Here is a 16,087-nt window from a genome sequence, read left to right as displayed (position 1 = left end):
CTGTAGTTTGTCAGAATTCCGGAAAAACAATTCGTAATGTTTTCATGGTCTAACGGCTTCAGATCAGTAGTCTAGCTTCTACTCATAATTCCGCAAGATTTTCCAAGACTCTTCTTCTCCTAGTAATACTTTTATCTTACTCCAAGCAATTTCAGTATCTTATATAACAGTGTCAGCTCCTTCTTCTTTGATTTCTTCAGCGAGTGGTGGACGGTACTACAGGTGAGGAGTTGATAGGATGGGTGTTTGATTTTTTTTACCTGACCAATATAATTTAATATCTGATCAATATTATCTAAAATCCAATATTTATAATCTAATTTCTGACCATTATAATCTAATTTTTGACCATTATAATCTAATATCTAACTATTGTTATCTAATATCTGACCATTTTAATCTAATTTCTGACCATTATAATTTATTATCCGACTATTATTATCTAATTTATGACCAATAAGATTTTTTTCCCTCAATTTTATTTTTCTTGTTTGTATGACCGGACTCATGTGAGTCCGTTTTACACAAAACTTTTACTTCTGACTTAGGGTAATGCTCATAGCTAAAAGCTACGCTGCAGTTTACTTACTATACGAATATTTGAGAATGAAATATGATTGGTTTTAGGACTAACATCATTTGCTATATTGTCTTGATTGTCCTATTTTGTTTACGTATTACAAAATAAAAAAAATGACGACTAAAAATCAAGTGAAATCTAACAAGATCTCATATAGCCATGTTTTGAAATACAAATGTATATTTATCCCTTAATTGTTGAATACTTGGATTCCATAAATATGGGAAATTTAAAGATTTCAAATAAGACAATCAAATGGAATTGGATGAAGTGTAATTCACATGAATAGATCTGAAACCCAAAGTAATAGTGAATAGACATTGATTGATACCCATAGTGATGACCAGAACCAAAAATACCCAATTCTCAAAATGCTTTGAACCAATGTCAACACAAATTAATTGATCAGGACAAACCTGAATCGAAAACAACCCGAATTGTATTTGCTCCATTTAAAAATATATATATCTTACTAGCAATGAAAGTGTAAATTTACATATTTTAAAAGTTCCTTTTCATTGACAATAAGTTCATTGATCACATTTAAGCTCAAAATGACTCAATTTATTCATTTTAAACCTAAATACCTGAATGTTTAAAGGTTAACCTGACTCGAAATAATCTGATTTGAACTTTATCGAAACACTCAACCAAAAATTCCACCCAATTCAAAACGATCCGATTTGAACTTGACCCAAAGTCTTGACCCAATACGAAATGATTCGACTAGATCAAGATGACTTGATTCAAACTTGACTTGAAGTCTCAATTTGAAACCCGGCTGGACCAAATTTTTAATTGACCATAGCTAGCACACCCGATCCCGAAACCCAAATTGATGATGAGCCAATATGACTCAAAGGCTAGTGGACTTAAAATGACCTTACTTAACCAAATCCGATGTCCGAATGACCCAATTGTCAGGTCTAGCACACATACTAATACTAAAAAAAATCACTCTATTTATTTCGTGCTTACTTTAGCACACATACTAGTTTTCACCCCGTGTAATGCACGGATTTATAAAGTGTGATTTACCAAAAAAAAAAATAGTTAATTGAAACTAAATGAGTTTTGTAACACTTTTATTATTTTATTTTATTTATTTATTTATTTATTTATTTGTGAATTTGGATTTATTAATGTCTATCCTTTAAAATTATTTAACTAAAGAATTTTTATTTTTTTTAATAGATTTCTTTTATAAAAAAGTAGAGCAGGGAAAAATTTTCACAAAATTATGCCAAGTGTCCCTCCGGTTATTATTTTAGTATATAGTATAGATATTATTCTTAATACGTAGTATGCAAAATTATTGAAATTACACGATGTTTAAAAAAGGCTAGTTTTAATTAGTCAAATCGACTTTAATTAATATTTGTTTTGAAAGGACAAACAAAATACGTCATAACTTATAAGTACCTCATCTATTTTTTAAAGTTCGACTTGTTTCTTTCTTTTACTTTGAATCATATCGTTTTAAAAAGTTTGATTCACTTTTACTTTATTCCTATGTTTCTGAAAACCTTCTTTTGTCACATTTATCTTTTCTCCCCTACTCCACACTATGTTAAAATAAATTTACTTCTATCTTGCATCTACCAACCTTTCTACCCATTGTTGGTACTTTATTTACTACTTCGTATTTTTTCTTGTGCATTTATAGAAACTATAGTTTACCATAAGTCGTATTTTCGAAAACGAAATAAGGGTTTATCAAACAAAGTTCGGATGTCAAAACTCACTCAAAGTAGCATAATCACATCCTAAAGCTTTCAAGCCTCACTAATTAAATCATCGATTAGTCCACGTGCTTGATCTACCAACTAATAATAACTGTCTAAATTTAGGAGTTTAGTGGATACCCCACATTGTCAATCGTGACAAACAGCACATCATTTTTGAGCATTCTCCAAATTTCTACATCCACTTCCTCAATATTATATTCTCTCTCCTCACCCCACCGGCCCCCATATGGCTCAAATCCCTTCCACCTAATCATGCCCTTCCATGTCACTAGATCTTCCCACATCATCACTAGGGTATATCCTATTCATCTCTCACGTGTCTACACCATGCAATGGTCGTCGAATCAAGACTGATCCAAGCGTTATTAGTTTTTTATATGCAACCTTTGTGTGTTGTTATAACAGATGTAAGAAAGATAAAAAGTAATTAACAGATGAGAACACAAATTTTAAGTGATATAAAATGCATCAATACTGAGTTAACTATGTCCCCAGACAAGCAAGAGAAGAAGAATATTATTGATAGATTTCAAAATAGTTGTAAGGTTAGGGCCTATTCACATTTACTGAACTGAGCTGAACTGATTGGGGCTGAACTGAACTGAACTAAATTGAGCTGAAATGAATATTTTATGTGAGAGGGAAATTAAGAGCTGAACTGAACTGAACTGATTGGAGCTAAATTGAACTGAACTGAAATTAAGTAAATATGAACAGGCCCTTAGACCATAAAGCTTTTATAGTACTCCTAGAGCATTAAAGTGGAACAAGCCGAATATAAGCCCAAAAATAGAAAATTGTAGCCCACGTAACAAACACCCCCTGATAGCTGTTCAAAGCCTAAGGGGTAAAATGATCCAAGGCATATTCTAACACATTTATCTTCTTTCTAAAATAAATTAGAATAACACCATACAAGATTTACTTCTTTGCCCAAAAAAAAAAAAGTAATATTTATTTTCTTCATTGTTTTACATAAACATGGGTAACCATGTATCAAACTTCTCCACAGATGTACATCATTTATTTTAAACGACATAATAATTAGACAGGCATTTCCATAAGCCCTTATCCAATTAATGGTACAATATAATGTGCCACTCAATTTACTATCAAATAGTCATGGTGGATCAATAAAAAGTTAATCTCGGTAAATTATCCCAATAGTCCAACCCTAACTCAACATCACATAACCACTAGGATCATCGAAATTGACTATCGATAATAACAATAGCATATACCAAGCAATCAAGCATATATCTAAAAGAGGACTCTAGAGAACGAAGCCATTGGTATAAGGCAACAATAACAAAACAAGTCACAAGTGAAATGTGGTCACCAATACACAACTATAATTTCCTCCATTTTTGGACGCCTCAAATTGTTTGTTGTTGTTGACATACAAAAATCCGTTAAATTTTCCGCCAACCTCTTCTCTTCTTCTCTCTCCTCCATCAACCAATCAATCTTCTCAAATCCTCCATTTTCTCTCTCCTCTACTTCACTCCCAAAATCCCCAATTTCTTCTGCAAAAACCCAACCATAAACCCTAGATTCCCCTTTTTAGGGAAATTCTTAGGGCATAAATTCATCACCATGAACAATTTCATCCCACAGGCTGTAACATCGGCGTCGACGTCGCGAACTTCGCCGGCGACGGCTGCCGGAGGTTCACCGACGAGCGCATTATCCTTCATTTCAAAGGGGTGGAGGGAAGTGCGAGATTCCGCCGATGCCGATATTCGATTGATGAGAGATAGGGCGAATTCGTTCAAGAATTTGGCGTCTTCGTTAGATAGGGAGTTGGAGAATTTCATCAATTCTGCTTCGGCGTTTTCGGTTCCGGCGATTAAGTCGTATTCGGCGAGTAATTCTTCGACTGAGATTGATTTTGTGAAGAAATTGCAGCCGAAATTGTCGGAGTTTCGGAGGGTTTATTCGTCGCCGGATTTTAGCCGGAAAGTGTTGGAGAAGTGGAGTCGGCCTACGACACCGAGGATTCGTATCGATTTGTCGGCGATAAAGAATGCAATGATGGAGGAAGTGGAGGTTGATGGGGGTGAGAGATTGAGACAGAGTGGGAGAGGGAATGTTAGGTTTACTGATTTTAGGTGGGATTGGAAGGGAGAGGGGGAAGAAGGGGAAGAAGGGTTTAAGGATTGGGAGCCGATTCGAGCTTTGAAGACTAAATTGAAGGATTTTGAGGTGAAGAAATCGCCTGATGAGATTTTTGGCGCCTGGAAGAACAGTGAGCTTGTTGAGAAATTCAAGGCTAGTTTGGTATATTTCCTGTTCATATGCCTGTCTTTAATTTAATACTCTGAATTTCATAGTTTCATAGCTTTTGTAGTGTGTTTTTTGATCAATTGTTATTATATAAATGTGTATTGTGGTTGATTTTGTTATTGTTTAGGAGTCGAGTTTGCACGATTTTATAGCTGAATGTTAATGGCTGGGATATGTAGTTGTAGGCTTGTAGCTTAATATGTAGTTGTAGGCTTGTAGCTTAATGCAACATATTGCGCGATTTGGGTATCTAGTTGTGGGGTGCTTTTGGTGTAATATTGCATCATTGTAAAATGACAAAATCTCGAAATGGGTTTGAGAAAGGTATTGTGATACGTAATATAATATAGTGGTTAGCGTCATTACAGGGAAAGGAATTCACTATGACAGTCTTTGCTCTTACTTTTCATCTTGGATGGTTTTTCATGTTTTCTCTGTAGGCTTAATAGGTCATTCTTCTTTGGCTTTTAGTACTGATAAACATAAATATTAAGCTCGAGAAACAAAAGAAAAGAGTAAGTCATGCCTTCGGCATCACAAAGGTGCTTGATTGGGTACTTGTCTAGTGGCTTAATGAACTTAGTCTTTTGGCCTTGTGTCATATGTCATACCCTCATAGGTATAGTCATTGATAGTCTGGCCCTGGAATGCCTTGTTTAATTGGGTGTTTTGTTAAGTGTTTGGATCAGTGTGATATCCTCAGATATAATTATTGCTAGTTTGGCCCTGGATTGCCTTGAGTTTCAGCTAGGATGTTACATACATTTTTAAATTAAAGGTATGTGAATCATATGTTTGTGGGAATTACTTCTCTCTTCAGAGTCTCTACAATAGCAAGCTACAAACCTTTTTTTTAAAAAAAAGAAAACCCAGTAAATTCTAGTTGTAGCCAGTTGCCTCATTAAAGGATGTAGCTTCTGTTGTTCTTCCAATGTATTGTATTGCTTGCCCATTGTTCAAAGACATCATTGAGGCAGTAGTGGATACAAATTCTTAAAGTTATTGTGTGTCATTTTCATCACTCAAATTTAGTCAGAACTCACAGTAGCAAGGTCCTTTTGGAGCAGAGCTAGAAATTGATATCAAGCCAAGTAATTATTTATATGTGCTGGTTATTTATTTATTTATTTTTATTTTATTTTTTATTTTTTATTCTTATTTTTTATTTATTTATTTATTTTTTTAAAATTTTGCATGTGATACTTAGGGGAAGGGTGGGAGATACTTCAGAGAGTAGCCCCAATCTATAAACTGAAAATTAGGCATTAAATCTAGCAAGAAAATGGCCAGTTGCCCAACCAGTGATGAGTTTGGGGAAACTGTGAATTTATTATTCTTCGCTGATTTTGTTAGCCAACTAAGTGAATTATCTATTCAACCTTCATTAAGCTTCCTTTGCAGATTGTATATTTATTATTCTTATTTCCTCTCTTTGTTGGAGGGTAGAGAAGGGATGAAGAATCGGTAATTATATTATGGAGATAGAAATCTAACTCGAAGGGAATATTAGCTAATAGGTCAATATTTTCTTTTTAACTTGCTTTGAAATAATCTCAAAGATTAAAATTTGACAACTGTTGAAGGCGGAAGGACACAATAGATTGTATGACTATTATCTTTGTTGACAATAGCTTGTCTTACCATTTTCATCATGAATATATATGTGTTATTTGTTAGATAATGAATTTTTCTATGTTTATTTTGCAGAAAGCATTTCGGTGGGATTCCCTGGATTCAAAGGTTGGTATCTAGAATTTTTTTTCTGCTATCCTATGCAAATCTTATAAATGCTGAAATGTTTTTTTTTTAATTAAATTGTCAGCCAGCGTTTTACCTCTTGTTTGAAAGTACATGTTTGATTAGAATTAAACTAAACATTACAAGCAATCCTGTGCAAATAAAGGCATGTTTATGTGTAACTTGTGCAGTAATTTATTAAGTATGTTTCTTTTGATAAGCTCAAGGAAGATTATAACTAGCAAGCATGTATAGTAGCACTGTAATAATGTCTACCTTTTATGTGTACTTAAGATATTAACTGGTGAAGTGAAGTAATAAACACTTTTTCCAAGGCCCTATCCCTCTTAAACTTAAAGAATTACTTACTATTATTTAAAGTCAAATGCAACGTATAAAAAAGCTCAAGGCGCGCTAAAGCAACAAGGGTTATGCAGCCTCAGTGCGTTTGAAGTGAGGCGCAATATATAAACTGTCAAAAAATGGCAGAAATTTGCTTCGGGTAAGTGCCTCTGGTGCGCCTAATTAAAAACGCCTCGCCCATGCCAAAATAAGCGCTTACCCCCTATCGCCTTGCGGATAAATGCATGTTGTATTGTTGTGGTGCTTCCAAATTTAAGTTTTTTTCGTTTGTCTTAAGTTCATGCTTTTTAAATTTTTATTTTATTTTTTTTAAAATTGTGGTAGTTCTATTTATAGACTCAAATTTGTGTCTGATTGTTGCAGGAAGTACCACCATTGGATGTACCTGAACTCCTGGCATATTTCGTTAGGCAGTCTGAACCCTTTTTGGATCAACTTGGTGTTAGAAAAGGTGTATGCTTTTTCTTAAATCTCTTATAAATTTCTTAATGTATGTGCCTTCTTAATAAATTAAAAATAATGGTTATGGTATGCCTGTTAGAAATCATCATGATTATCATATTTTCTGAAGATGAGTGTCATTTAGTATCTGTTCGATATCTGTAATTAGCTTCTTAATGGGTCTTGATTTGTTGTGTAGTATGTTTTACAAAGATTGTGCATGGATTCACTATAGGTCAATGCCACTTCTTCTCTGTCTGCTTTCGTTTAGCTTCAAATGATGTCTACAAGGGGCTGTCTGGGTTGGTGATATCATGCTCAGTTTTTGGCAGCTTAGGGCCCGTTCAGTTTTACTGTAGTTTTCAGTTTTTTGGATTTTTTGTTTTTTCAAGTCATATGATATGTCATATAAAGTATCAATAATTAGTCTGACTTATTGAATTCATGGTTTTTTAATGGAAAATGATCAGAGTCAACACATATGCCAACCAAATGTGTAAATCTATATCACCTAAAATGCAAACCCTAGCTAGTCTATAGCCAGCACTTGTGATGAACATTGTTTCAAAGAAGTGATAATATTTGAGTAGTTAATATCTTATGCTGAAAATGCAAGTGTGCTTGGTAGTTGATAGGATAACATTTATGCTGTAAAAATCACATTCTGAAAATACAAGGTTCGACATTGGAGTTAGCTGATGGAAAATTTCCATTGTGACATCTCATCTGCAAGTGTGAACCTAAATTTTCCAACTTGAAAGTGAGCTGTAACTGTTTCTAAGACTACATTTTGTTGATTTTCTATAATATTTCAGTTCCTACATTTTCATTTAACATGTTGGACAACATCAGAATAAAATGCTGATGCTTCCTCTAAATATTTTATTTGCAGATTTATGCGACAAGATCGTGGAGAATTTGTGTAGTAAACGTAAGAATCAGCTTCTTTTGCACTCCGTATCAGGTGGGGAATCTTCTGTGGTTGAGGGTGATAACATCAATGACGAACTTGATTTAAGGATAGCCAGTGTCCTTCAGAGTACTGGTCATCACTATGAAGGTGGATTTTGGTCAGACTTAATGAAGCAGAATCCATCTGAAAAGAAAAGACATGTTGCTATCGTTACCACTGCTAGCCTTCCTTGGATGACGGGAACAGCAGTTAATCCGTTGTTTCGTGCTGCTTATCTAGCTAAATCTGAAAAGCAGAAGGTTACTCTATTGGTTCCATGGCTTTGTAAGTCTGACCAAGAGCTAGTTTACCCAAACAAGCTCACATTCAATTCACCAGAAGAACAGGAGGATTATATACGAAACTGGCTGGAGGAAAGGATTGGTTTCAAGGCTGATTTCAAAATATCGTTTTATCCTGGAAAGGTACGATTATATGACTCATGCCAATGATACATTGTAGATTTCATCAGTAGCAATCTATACAATGACTTGACATTCTGGTATATTTGCAGTTTTCTAAAGAAAGGCGGAGCATACTTCCAGCTGGTGATACTTCTCAATTCATCTCTTCGAAGGAAGCTGACATTGCTATCCTTGAAGAACCAGAGCATTTGAACTGGTATCATCATGGTAACCGGTGGACTGATAAATTCAATCATGTTGTTGGCGTCGTACACACCAATTATTTGGAATATATAAAGAGAGAGAAGAATGGTGCTATACAAGCTTTCTTTGTTAAGCATATTAATAACATTGTGGCAAGAGCGCATTGTCACAAGGTAAGATACAGATTTCCTGTTATCTATATGTTTTGGATTTGATCTATGGTTTGAGCTGTGCTCACCAGCTATTTATTTGCTGTTTAGCTGCTTTATTAAAAATTTAGAAGGAAACAGTGTTTATTGGGATACTAATAGTTGCTTTCTGTGCCTCAGGTTCTTCGGCTTTCTGCGGCCACCCAGGATCTGCCCAAGTCTATTATATGTAATGTCCATGGTGTTAATCCAAAGTTTCTAGAAATTGGAGAGAAGTTGGCTTCTGAAAGGGCTGCTGGTCAGCAAGCCTTTCCCAAGGGAGCATATTTCTTGGGCAAGATGGTTTGGGCAAAGGGATACCGAGAACTAATAGATCTGTTTTCAAAGCACAAAAATGAGCTTGGCAGCCTGAATTTGGATGTTTTTGGTAATGGGGAGGATGCACATGAGGTCCAAAATACTGCAAAAAAATTGAATCTGAGCCTTAACTTCCAAAAGGGAAGAGACCATGCTGATGATTCCCTGCATGGGTATGGACCTTTGTTTTATGTCATATTTTTTTTTTCCTTGAGAAATTTGAAGTACATCTTTTTAATGCTTGCATAGATTAAGCCCACATTCAGACCATAACTTTATATTTATGCGCAGATACAAAGTTTTCATAAACCCTAGTGTCAGTGATGTCCTTTGCACTGCCACTGCTGAAGCACTTGCAATGGGAAAGATTGTAGTTTGCGCAGACCATCCATCAAATGAGTTTTTCAGGTCATTTCCAAACTGTATGACATATCAGACATCTGAAGACTTTGTTGCGAAGGTGAAGGAAGCATTGGTCAAGGAGCCTGAGCCACTTACCCCAGAACAAAGATACAAACTTTCATGGGAAGCTGCCACTGAAAGATTTATGGAACATTCTGATCTTGAAAAAGTCCTAGGAATGGATCCAAGCAGCATCAAGTCCAATAAAAACTTCATGACAAAATCAATTTCAATGCCCAATTTGTCTGATATGGTTGATGGAGGGCTGGCATTGGCTCACTATTGTTTCACTGGGAGCGAACTCTTAAGGCTTGCAACAGGAGCTATACCTGGCTCTCGGAATTATGACAAGCAGCACAGCAAGGATCTGAATCTGTTGCCTCCACAGGTAGAAAATCCAATTTATCATTGGTGATGAATTTAGGCAGCTAGGGAGCGGTTCTAATATCTTGTGCATAACTGTATAGTAGGATGTCTTATTAGTTCTTAGAGCTCCTCTATGGTTTGTGGGTGGCTTGTTATATTTACAGGTTGCCATCCAAGCACTCTCTTAGCCTTGGGTTTGTAATATAGGAGAATCTGATAATAGTATATACGAAGTATGTATTTTTGACAGTGCTGTAAGCAATAACATAGAAAATATCCACGAAAGCTGAAAGCCTATTAGTTTACCCTCGCAGCATTCCTTGTTACGGTTTTGGTTGTAATTCTTGTACATTTCAGTTTACTAATTAACATAGAAAGAAATAAAGTGCCCTTCAGAATTAATTTTTACTTTATCGCACATTAACTATTTTCAATTCTGGAGTAAACTCCAGAACGATTAGATTGGTTTGGACTTTGGACCCAAACCAAAACTGAGGAAAAGATGCCGATATGAGGAAAAAGATACGTAAAGAAAAAGGGTGAGATATGGATAATCAATCTAGGAGATAAGAGAAAAGATACTAAGCTGAAAGAGACTACATTAATCTTATTAATCTTCTCTATAAATTTCACACTACATTCCTTTCTTAAAGAATGTGCTTGCATTCAACTAAAATAAATAATTCTGGAACATATGGATCAATAAGCATCAAACCAATGCCTTAACTATTTACAAGCAGTTAAAGGAGCTTTGTATGTAACAAAGTAATGCTCTGTTTGAAGATTACTTTGCAAGCCCAGCCGCCTTCTTGTATGTGTATTGCTTTGAAATCCACAGATAAGCAAAGAAGTTGAGAATACTAAGGATCACCAACAGCCAGAAGAAATAGTCCAGGTGACCTCTATTAAGATTATCAGGGATCCACCCTAACTTCCCATGCTTCGTGGTCACATGAGTCACAATCATAACGAGGAAAGAGCTTAGGTAATTCCCCAATGCATTGGTTGTAAGAGACAGAGCAGAACATAAACTTCTCATCGCATCAGGTGCCTGATCATAGAAGAACTCTATTTGACCTATAAATGTAAATACTTCTGCACAGCCAATGAGGAAATAAGGTGGGATTTGCCAGAAGATAGAGATAGGAACCGTTTTTAAATCGTAGTAGTTGTGTTCCTTCACAATGTTCAGCCTAACAACCTCCAGAATTCCTGCAGTAATCATAGCAAAGATGGATATTACCAGGCCAATTCCCATCCTCTGAAGCTGAGTGAAACCGCGTGGATTTCCAGTGAACTTCTTAGCAAATGGGATGATGAGCTTGTCATAGACAGGGACCCAAAAGATGACACTCAGGGTATCGAATACTGAGAGAGAGGCTGCTGATATCTTGAGTTTTGGGCCAAGGCGCTGGTCCATGGTATTTCCTTGTAATACAAACATGGTGCTCATTTGGCTATATACTGCAGAAAAAACAATTCCCGTGGCCCAAATCGGAAGTATTCGGATGATGGCTTTAAGTTCTTCAACTTGGGTAACAGTGCAGAGTCTCCATGAGCTTGGAGTTCCCTTGATGTCATCAGTTTCAGTTGGTACAGCAGCTTTATCAAAACATCTAAAATGGAAACATAAACATTTCACATAAGAAGCGGTACAAAATAGTATAGCAGAGATGTAAGATGTAAAATATAAAAGTAGACGAGATCATGAAGAAATCTAACATATAAACAAGGCTACAAAAAGAAATAGAGAATCATCATTTTTCCCATCAAAAAGTGTGGAACAGAATTAAGCAAATATAGTCCTATATAAACATACCTAAGTTTATCTGTATGTTCAAGCTTTCGGCTTCCGATAATATTGGATGCGTTATCAGGTGTCTCATACAGGATGGATTTATCCTCAGGAACTTTCACCTTAATTTTTCTGAAGGTTGCAATCAAAACCTGAGCAATCCTTGTTAGAGGACTTCCTCCTGGCTTCTGAAATCGATAAAATCTGGAACCCGAGAAAAAGGACACGACAGCAACAGCCATAGCAGCAGCTGGGATACCAAAGCCCCATCCCCAACCAACATTGGTTTGGACCCAAACCAAGACTGAGGAAGCAATAAGGGCACCCACATTGATCGAGAAGTAAAACCAGTTGAAGAAGGAGCTTTTTTTCACCCTTTCTTTCTCATCAGTTTCATCAAATTGATCCGCACCGAAGGAAGAGACACATGGCTTGATTCCACCAGTACCAAGGGCTATTAAGTAGAGAGCTACAAACGCAAACGCCGCTGTATCCTTCAGTGCATTCACGGAAGCAGAGACCGTCAACAGAACCATTCCCTACATCATACGAATCATCTGTAAGGTAAGAAACTCGAGTAGTTTAATATTAAAAGGGTGTCCCCCACCACAAGAAAAGTTTAACATCATGTGCATAGCAATCCGTAGTTCAGCAAAATTTTCCAGTAACCCAAGATAAGAGGGAAAAAAATACTAGTACAACAAATTTAAAATATAAAACTTACGTATACCAACAAAAATAATCACGACTTTACATCACACCTTTAACTAAGAAGTCATAGCGTATGGTATACAAATTTGTTGCGGATAAGACGTTAAGCAGTCACACATAAAACAAGAGAAGACTAGAAGACTAAAGCAAACTTACGATAACATAAATGATCGAAAAGAGGGCAATAACCCAATATCTTCCCAAGTAGGCATCAGCTAAAAAGGCTCCGAGAAGAGGCATGATGTAGCATGTCCCTGACCAATTACTGACATTCTCTGCTGCAGTAGCATTTCCTTGATGCATACGGTCGATGAAATAGTTTACAAGATTAGTACTCATTCCATAGTATGCCAGCCTTTCACAACATTCATTCCCTAACAAAATCACGATGTCAAATTTAGTAAGTCAATGATTAATTGTCGTCAGATAAGAGAAAATAAAGTTAAATTCTAATCAGAGTGAATGTCATACCAAGGATAAAAAAGCAAGCCTTCCAGTTCCCAGTTTTCTTCTTGTCAGCTGGATTTCCATGAATGTCAAGAGTTCCATCGTTCACAATAGAATCTTCTCCTGTCTCAATCATTCTCAATACCAGATATACTCTCTCTCCCTCTTACTGGTAGATTTCTTACAATGCCACTTGTGAACTGTCAAATGCAAAATGCTTCAGAATTCTATTGAACAAGAAAGATAAACTCTTAACATACGAAGTATAAGCTAACGAAACACAAATGCAAACCAAAGCCTTAATCCCAAAAGGATAGTGTCGGAAAAACATCCATAACATGACTCATCAAATTAACAGAATTACCAGGAAAAAAACATGAAGTAAGTCGAACAATCACAGAAGAACACACCTATATAACTAGAAGTCCACCCTTATGTTTCTCTCAAACAGCAGATGACTGCCTTCTATACTGCAAGGCCTTAAAGAAGTTATGCTTGTAGAAAAGTTTAAGATTGTTTGGTACATAAATAGTGTTAGCTTATTATCTTATCATATGCAAGTCCACCCACTAGCCAACTAAAAAATTTCACAAATCAAGAACAATTTGGTCCCAAATTCAATATTACTCAGAAAGATAGCATTGAAAACAATGATAACATAGTTGCTCTCAGCAGTCAGCATACTGTCAGCATGACAGTGAATTGTGTGCCATATAAGGTCCACAGATATTATTAAAGTTTAAGGTAGTTCATTTCACTAAAATTTAATTCATTAAATAGGATGAATTCTTGAATGGATCAAATAGTTGTACTAATTTAATTCACTACAAAGATCCACATTAATTTAATTCTATGTACTATGAAGATAACCACCTCGTGCATAAAACAAGTGGCTAATTTTTAACTATCAATTAGCTCAATGAAAACCCACTAACCCCCTTTGTTAAAACCAGCAATTTATATCCTACACCCGGGATTATGGAGCACGCTGAGGCGTGTATTACGAGTGCATGCGCTGGTGGGTGTTTGGCTCCGTGGACCCCGGTGCAACCTAGAAGAATTGCTGAACATCCGTCCAAGCCTCCACCCCAACAAAAATTAACGAGGATAAATGTCCTACTACAATATTATACTGTACTAAGATTTTCCACCTACCACGACAAACAACAACAACACAAAGGTTATGATAAATCTTAAAGTACAAGCAAAGAAGTGATAACCACCAATCATTACATATCCACATACCAAAACATACACGCAATCTTTATGATTACAACGTTGACTAATCAACTCCGAACATTAAAATAATAATTATGCTTTTTCGATTTCTTAATATATGCAACATTTTGTGACTTTGACATGGCACCTAAATTTAATAATATACAATATAATATTATGATGAATATTTTTTAATACTCCCTCCGTCTCTTATTGTTTGCACAATATTAAAAAAACTTTCATAAAAAGTGGGCTCATGCTTCATGGTACAAAACAAAAAGTGAACGAGGAAGTAACAATTTACAATAACATTTTCTTTTAATGCTACCTCCGTTACAGGTTATGAAAAAATTAATCGAAGTCTTTAGAAAATCACACACTACACTCAACGACCACTTTTCAACCTAAATTCAAGCACAATTAAGCTTAAACAATTCAATAACACCTAAAAACCTAATCCAAAACATGATTAATTAACTCAAATCAAATTCTCAAACAAATTTGAGACTAATTGAAAAAGTCTGAACAAATTTGTAATCGACTACTTTGTAAATATACTATTAAAAAAAAATTAGTGTCAAATAAATTAACTGTTCTAACAAATCCGCCGCAAAAACAAATCATTAACAACTTAATCAGAAAAAACAGAGATGAAATTAAGGTAAAATCAAAATAACGTGATAAAAAAAAGAAGAAAGAAAAATGAAAAAAGAGAGAAAATTTAGAAAGAGTAGGAGAAAGAGTACCTAGAAAATTGATTCGCAGAAGAATTAGAGGAATCAGAGGAGAGAGAAAGTGAAAGTTTAGAGTTAAGATTCCAGTGATGGTAGATTGGTAGGACCTATTTAAGGGGGTATAAATTGACTAAGATTCAAATGTGACCTACCTTTTTTGTTTTGTTATTACTTATTAGTCCTGAAAATATGGCATGGTTCAATTTAATAGAATACATACAATACAATTATGTGTACAATTCATGTTACCTGTAATTTTCTATCCAAAAACATTAAAAAGAAAAAAATATATTAGCTGTAATCTAAGTCAAAATTAATAATAAGGTTGTTTTTTCTATAAATAAGATTATTTGTGGTATTAACTAATAGTGTGAAATAAGAAAAGTACTGGTAGAAAACAATGGGAAATAGAGATAATTTCTTCTCAAGTTTTTTTATTTGTTTTTGCAAGAATTTCTGCTCAAGTCATGAATGAATGCTCATCATATTGATTTTTTAATTTTAATGAAAGTTTCTCCTTTTTTTTCTTAGTACAAACTATTGGGTGCGGGCCGTGCGGCAGTTCACACTCAATATTTTGTGCGGCAACTCATTTTTCCTTCCAACACAATTACCACCAGTGGCGGAACCAGAATTTTTAAGTGAGGGGGCCATGATCATATCTATATATGCGTAATTTTGCATATATTATTGAGTTTGTTGATTACATTTACTAAAAAAAAAATTAAAAAAAAAAAACTACAAAAAGTTAGTTGCAAGATTTGAACTATTAACCTCTTATCCACTACCACATGGCAATAACCAACTCCTCCTCAATAAAACTTATAACAAGTATAAGCAAAATTTAATATTTATCTTGAGCCAAGGGGGAGGCCATGGACCTCCCCGACCCCCCTTGGTTCCGTCTCTGAATGCTGCTGTAATAAGAACTCCACCCATTCATTTCAATTCTCAAAGAAAACTGGGATTTTAGGGCTCACAATTCACAGAACAACGTCGTTATGCTTGAATCAGCAAACCAAATCGAAGAAGATGATGCAGTTTTAGATTGAGTCGAAAACCCCTCAAAATGACGATGACGAAGGTGAAGTGATGTGATTTGCGATGCGGTGGAGTTCGCTGTTGGTGATTCATTGTGGACGTTGATTAGTGATGGGGTGCGATTTGCGGCTACTGAGATCGGTGGTGGCGTG

The 16,087-nt window shown here is 35.4% G+C and overlaps 2 protein-coding genes across 4 annotated transcripts; one reads left to right on the top strand and one right to left on the bottom strand.

The window, feature by feature from the left end:
- The first annotated feature begins 3,642 nt into the window (after positions 1–3,642).
- LOC145597393 (digalactosyldiacylglycerol synthase 1, chloroplastic-like) lies at positions 3,643–10,318 on the top strand. Its single transcript, XM_081653548.1, has 7 exons — positions 3,643–4,608; positions 6,322–6,354; positions 7,078–7,165; positions 8,048–8,532; positions 8,622–8,888; positions 9,045–9,394; positions 9,513–10,318. The coding sequence occupies exons 1-7, from the start codon at positions 3,925–3,927 to the stop codon at positions 10,036–10,038; spliced, it is 2,433 nt and encodes an 810-aa protein (XP_081509674.1). The 5' UTR covers positions 3,643–3,924; the 3' UTR covers positions 10,039–10,318.
- A 250-nt stretch (positions 10,319–10,568) lies between these two features.
- On the bottom strand, positions 10,569–14,966 carry LOC145597977 (protein NRT1/ PTR FAMILY 8.1-like). 3 transcript variants are annotated; one of them, XM_081654258.1, is made up of 6 exons: positions 14,907–14,938; positions 13,878–14,093; positions 12,967–13,142; positions 12,652–12,869; positions 11,809–12,323; positions 10,569–11,605 (listed from the first exon to the last, which is right to left on the bottom strand). In XM_081654258.1, exons 3-6 carry the CDS (start codon positions 13,076–13,078, stop codon positions 10,774–10,776), a joined length of 1,677 nt encoding a protein of 558 aa, XP_081510384.1. In that variant the 5' UTR covers positions 13,079–13,142; positions 13,878–14,093; positions 14,907–14,938; the 3' UTR covers positions 10,569–10,773. The 3 variants fall into 3 exon arrangements, with proteins under 3 accessions (XP_081510384.1, XP_081510381.1, XP_081510382.1); XM_081654255.1 differs by lacking the exon at positions 13,878–14,093 and adding an exon at positions 13,353–13,412 and having other exon boundaries at positions 14,907–14,924; XM_081654256.1 differs by lacking the exon at positions 13,878–14,093 and having other exon boundaries at positions 14,907–14,966.
- Between the last annotated feature and the right edge of the window lie 1,121 nt (positions 14,967–16,087).

This window comes from Chenopodium album, chromosome 20 (assembly GCF_948465745.1).
Source record: "Chenopodium album chromosome 20, dcCheAlbu1.1, whole genome shotgun sequence".
Classification (NCBI taxonomy): Eukaryota; Viridiplantae; Streptophyta; class Magnoliopsida; order Caryophyllales; family Amaranthaceae; genus Chenopodium; species Chenopodium album.
This window is presented reverse-complemented; position numbering and strand designations above follow the sequence as displayed.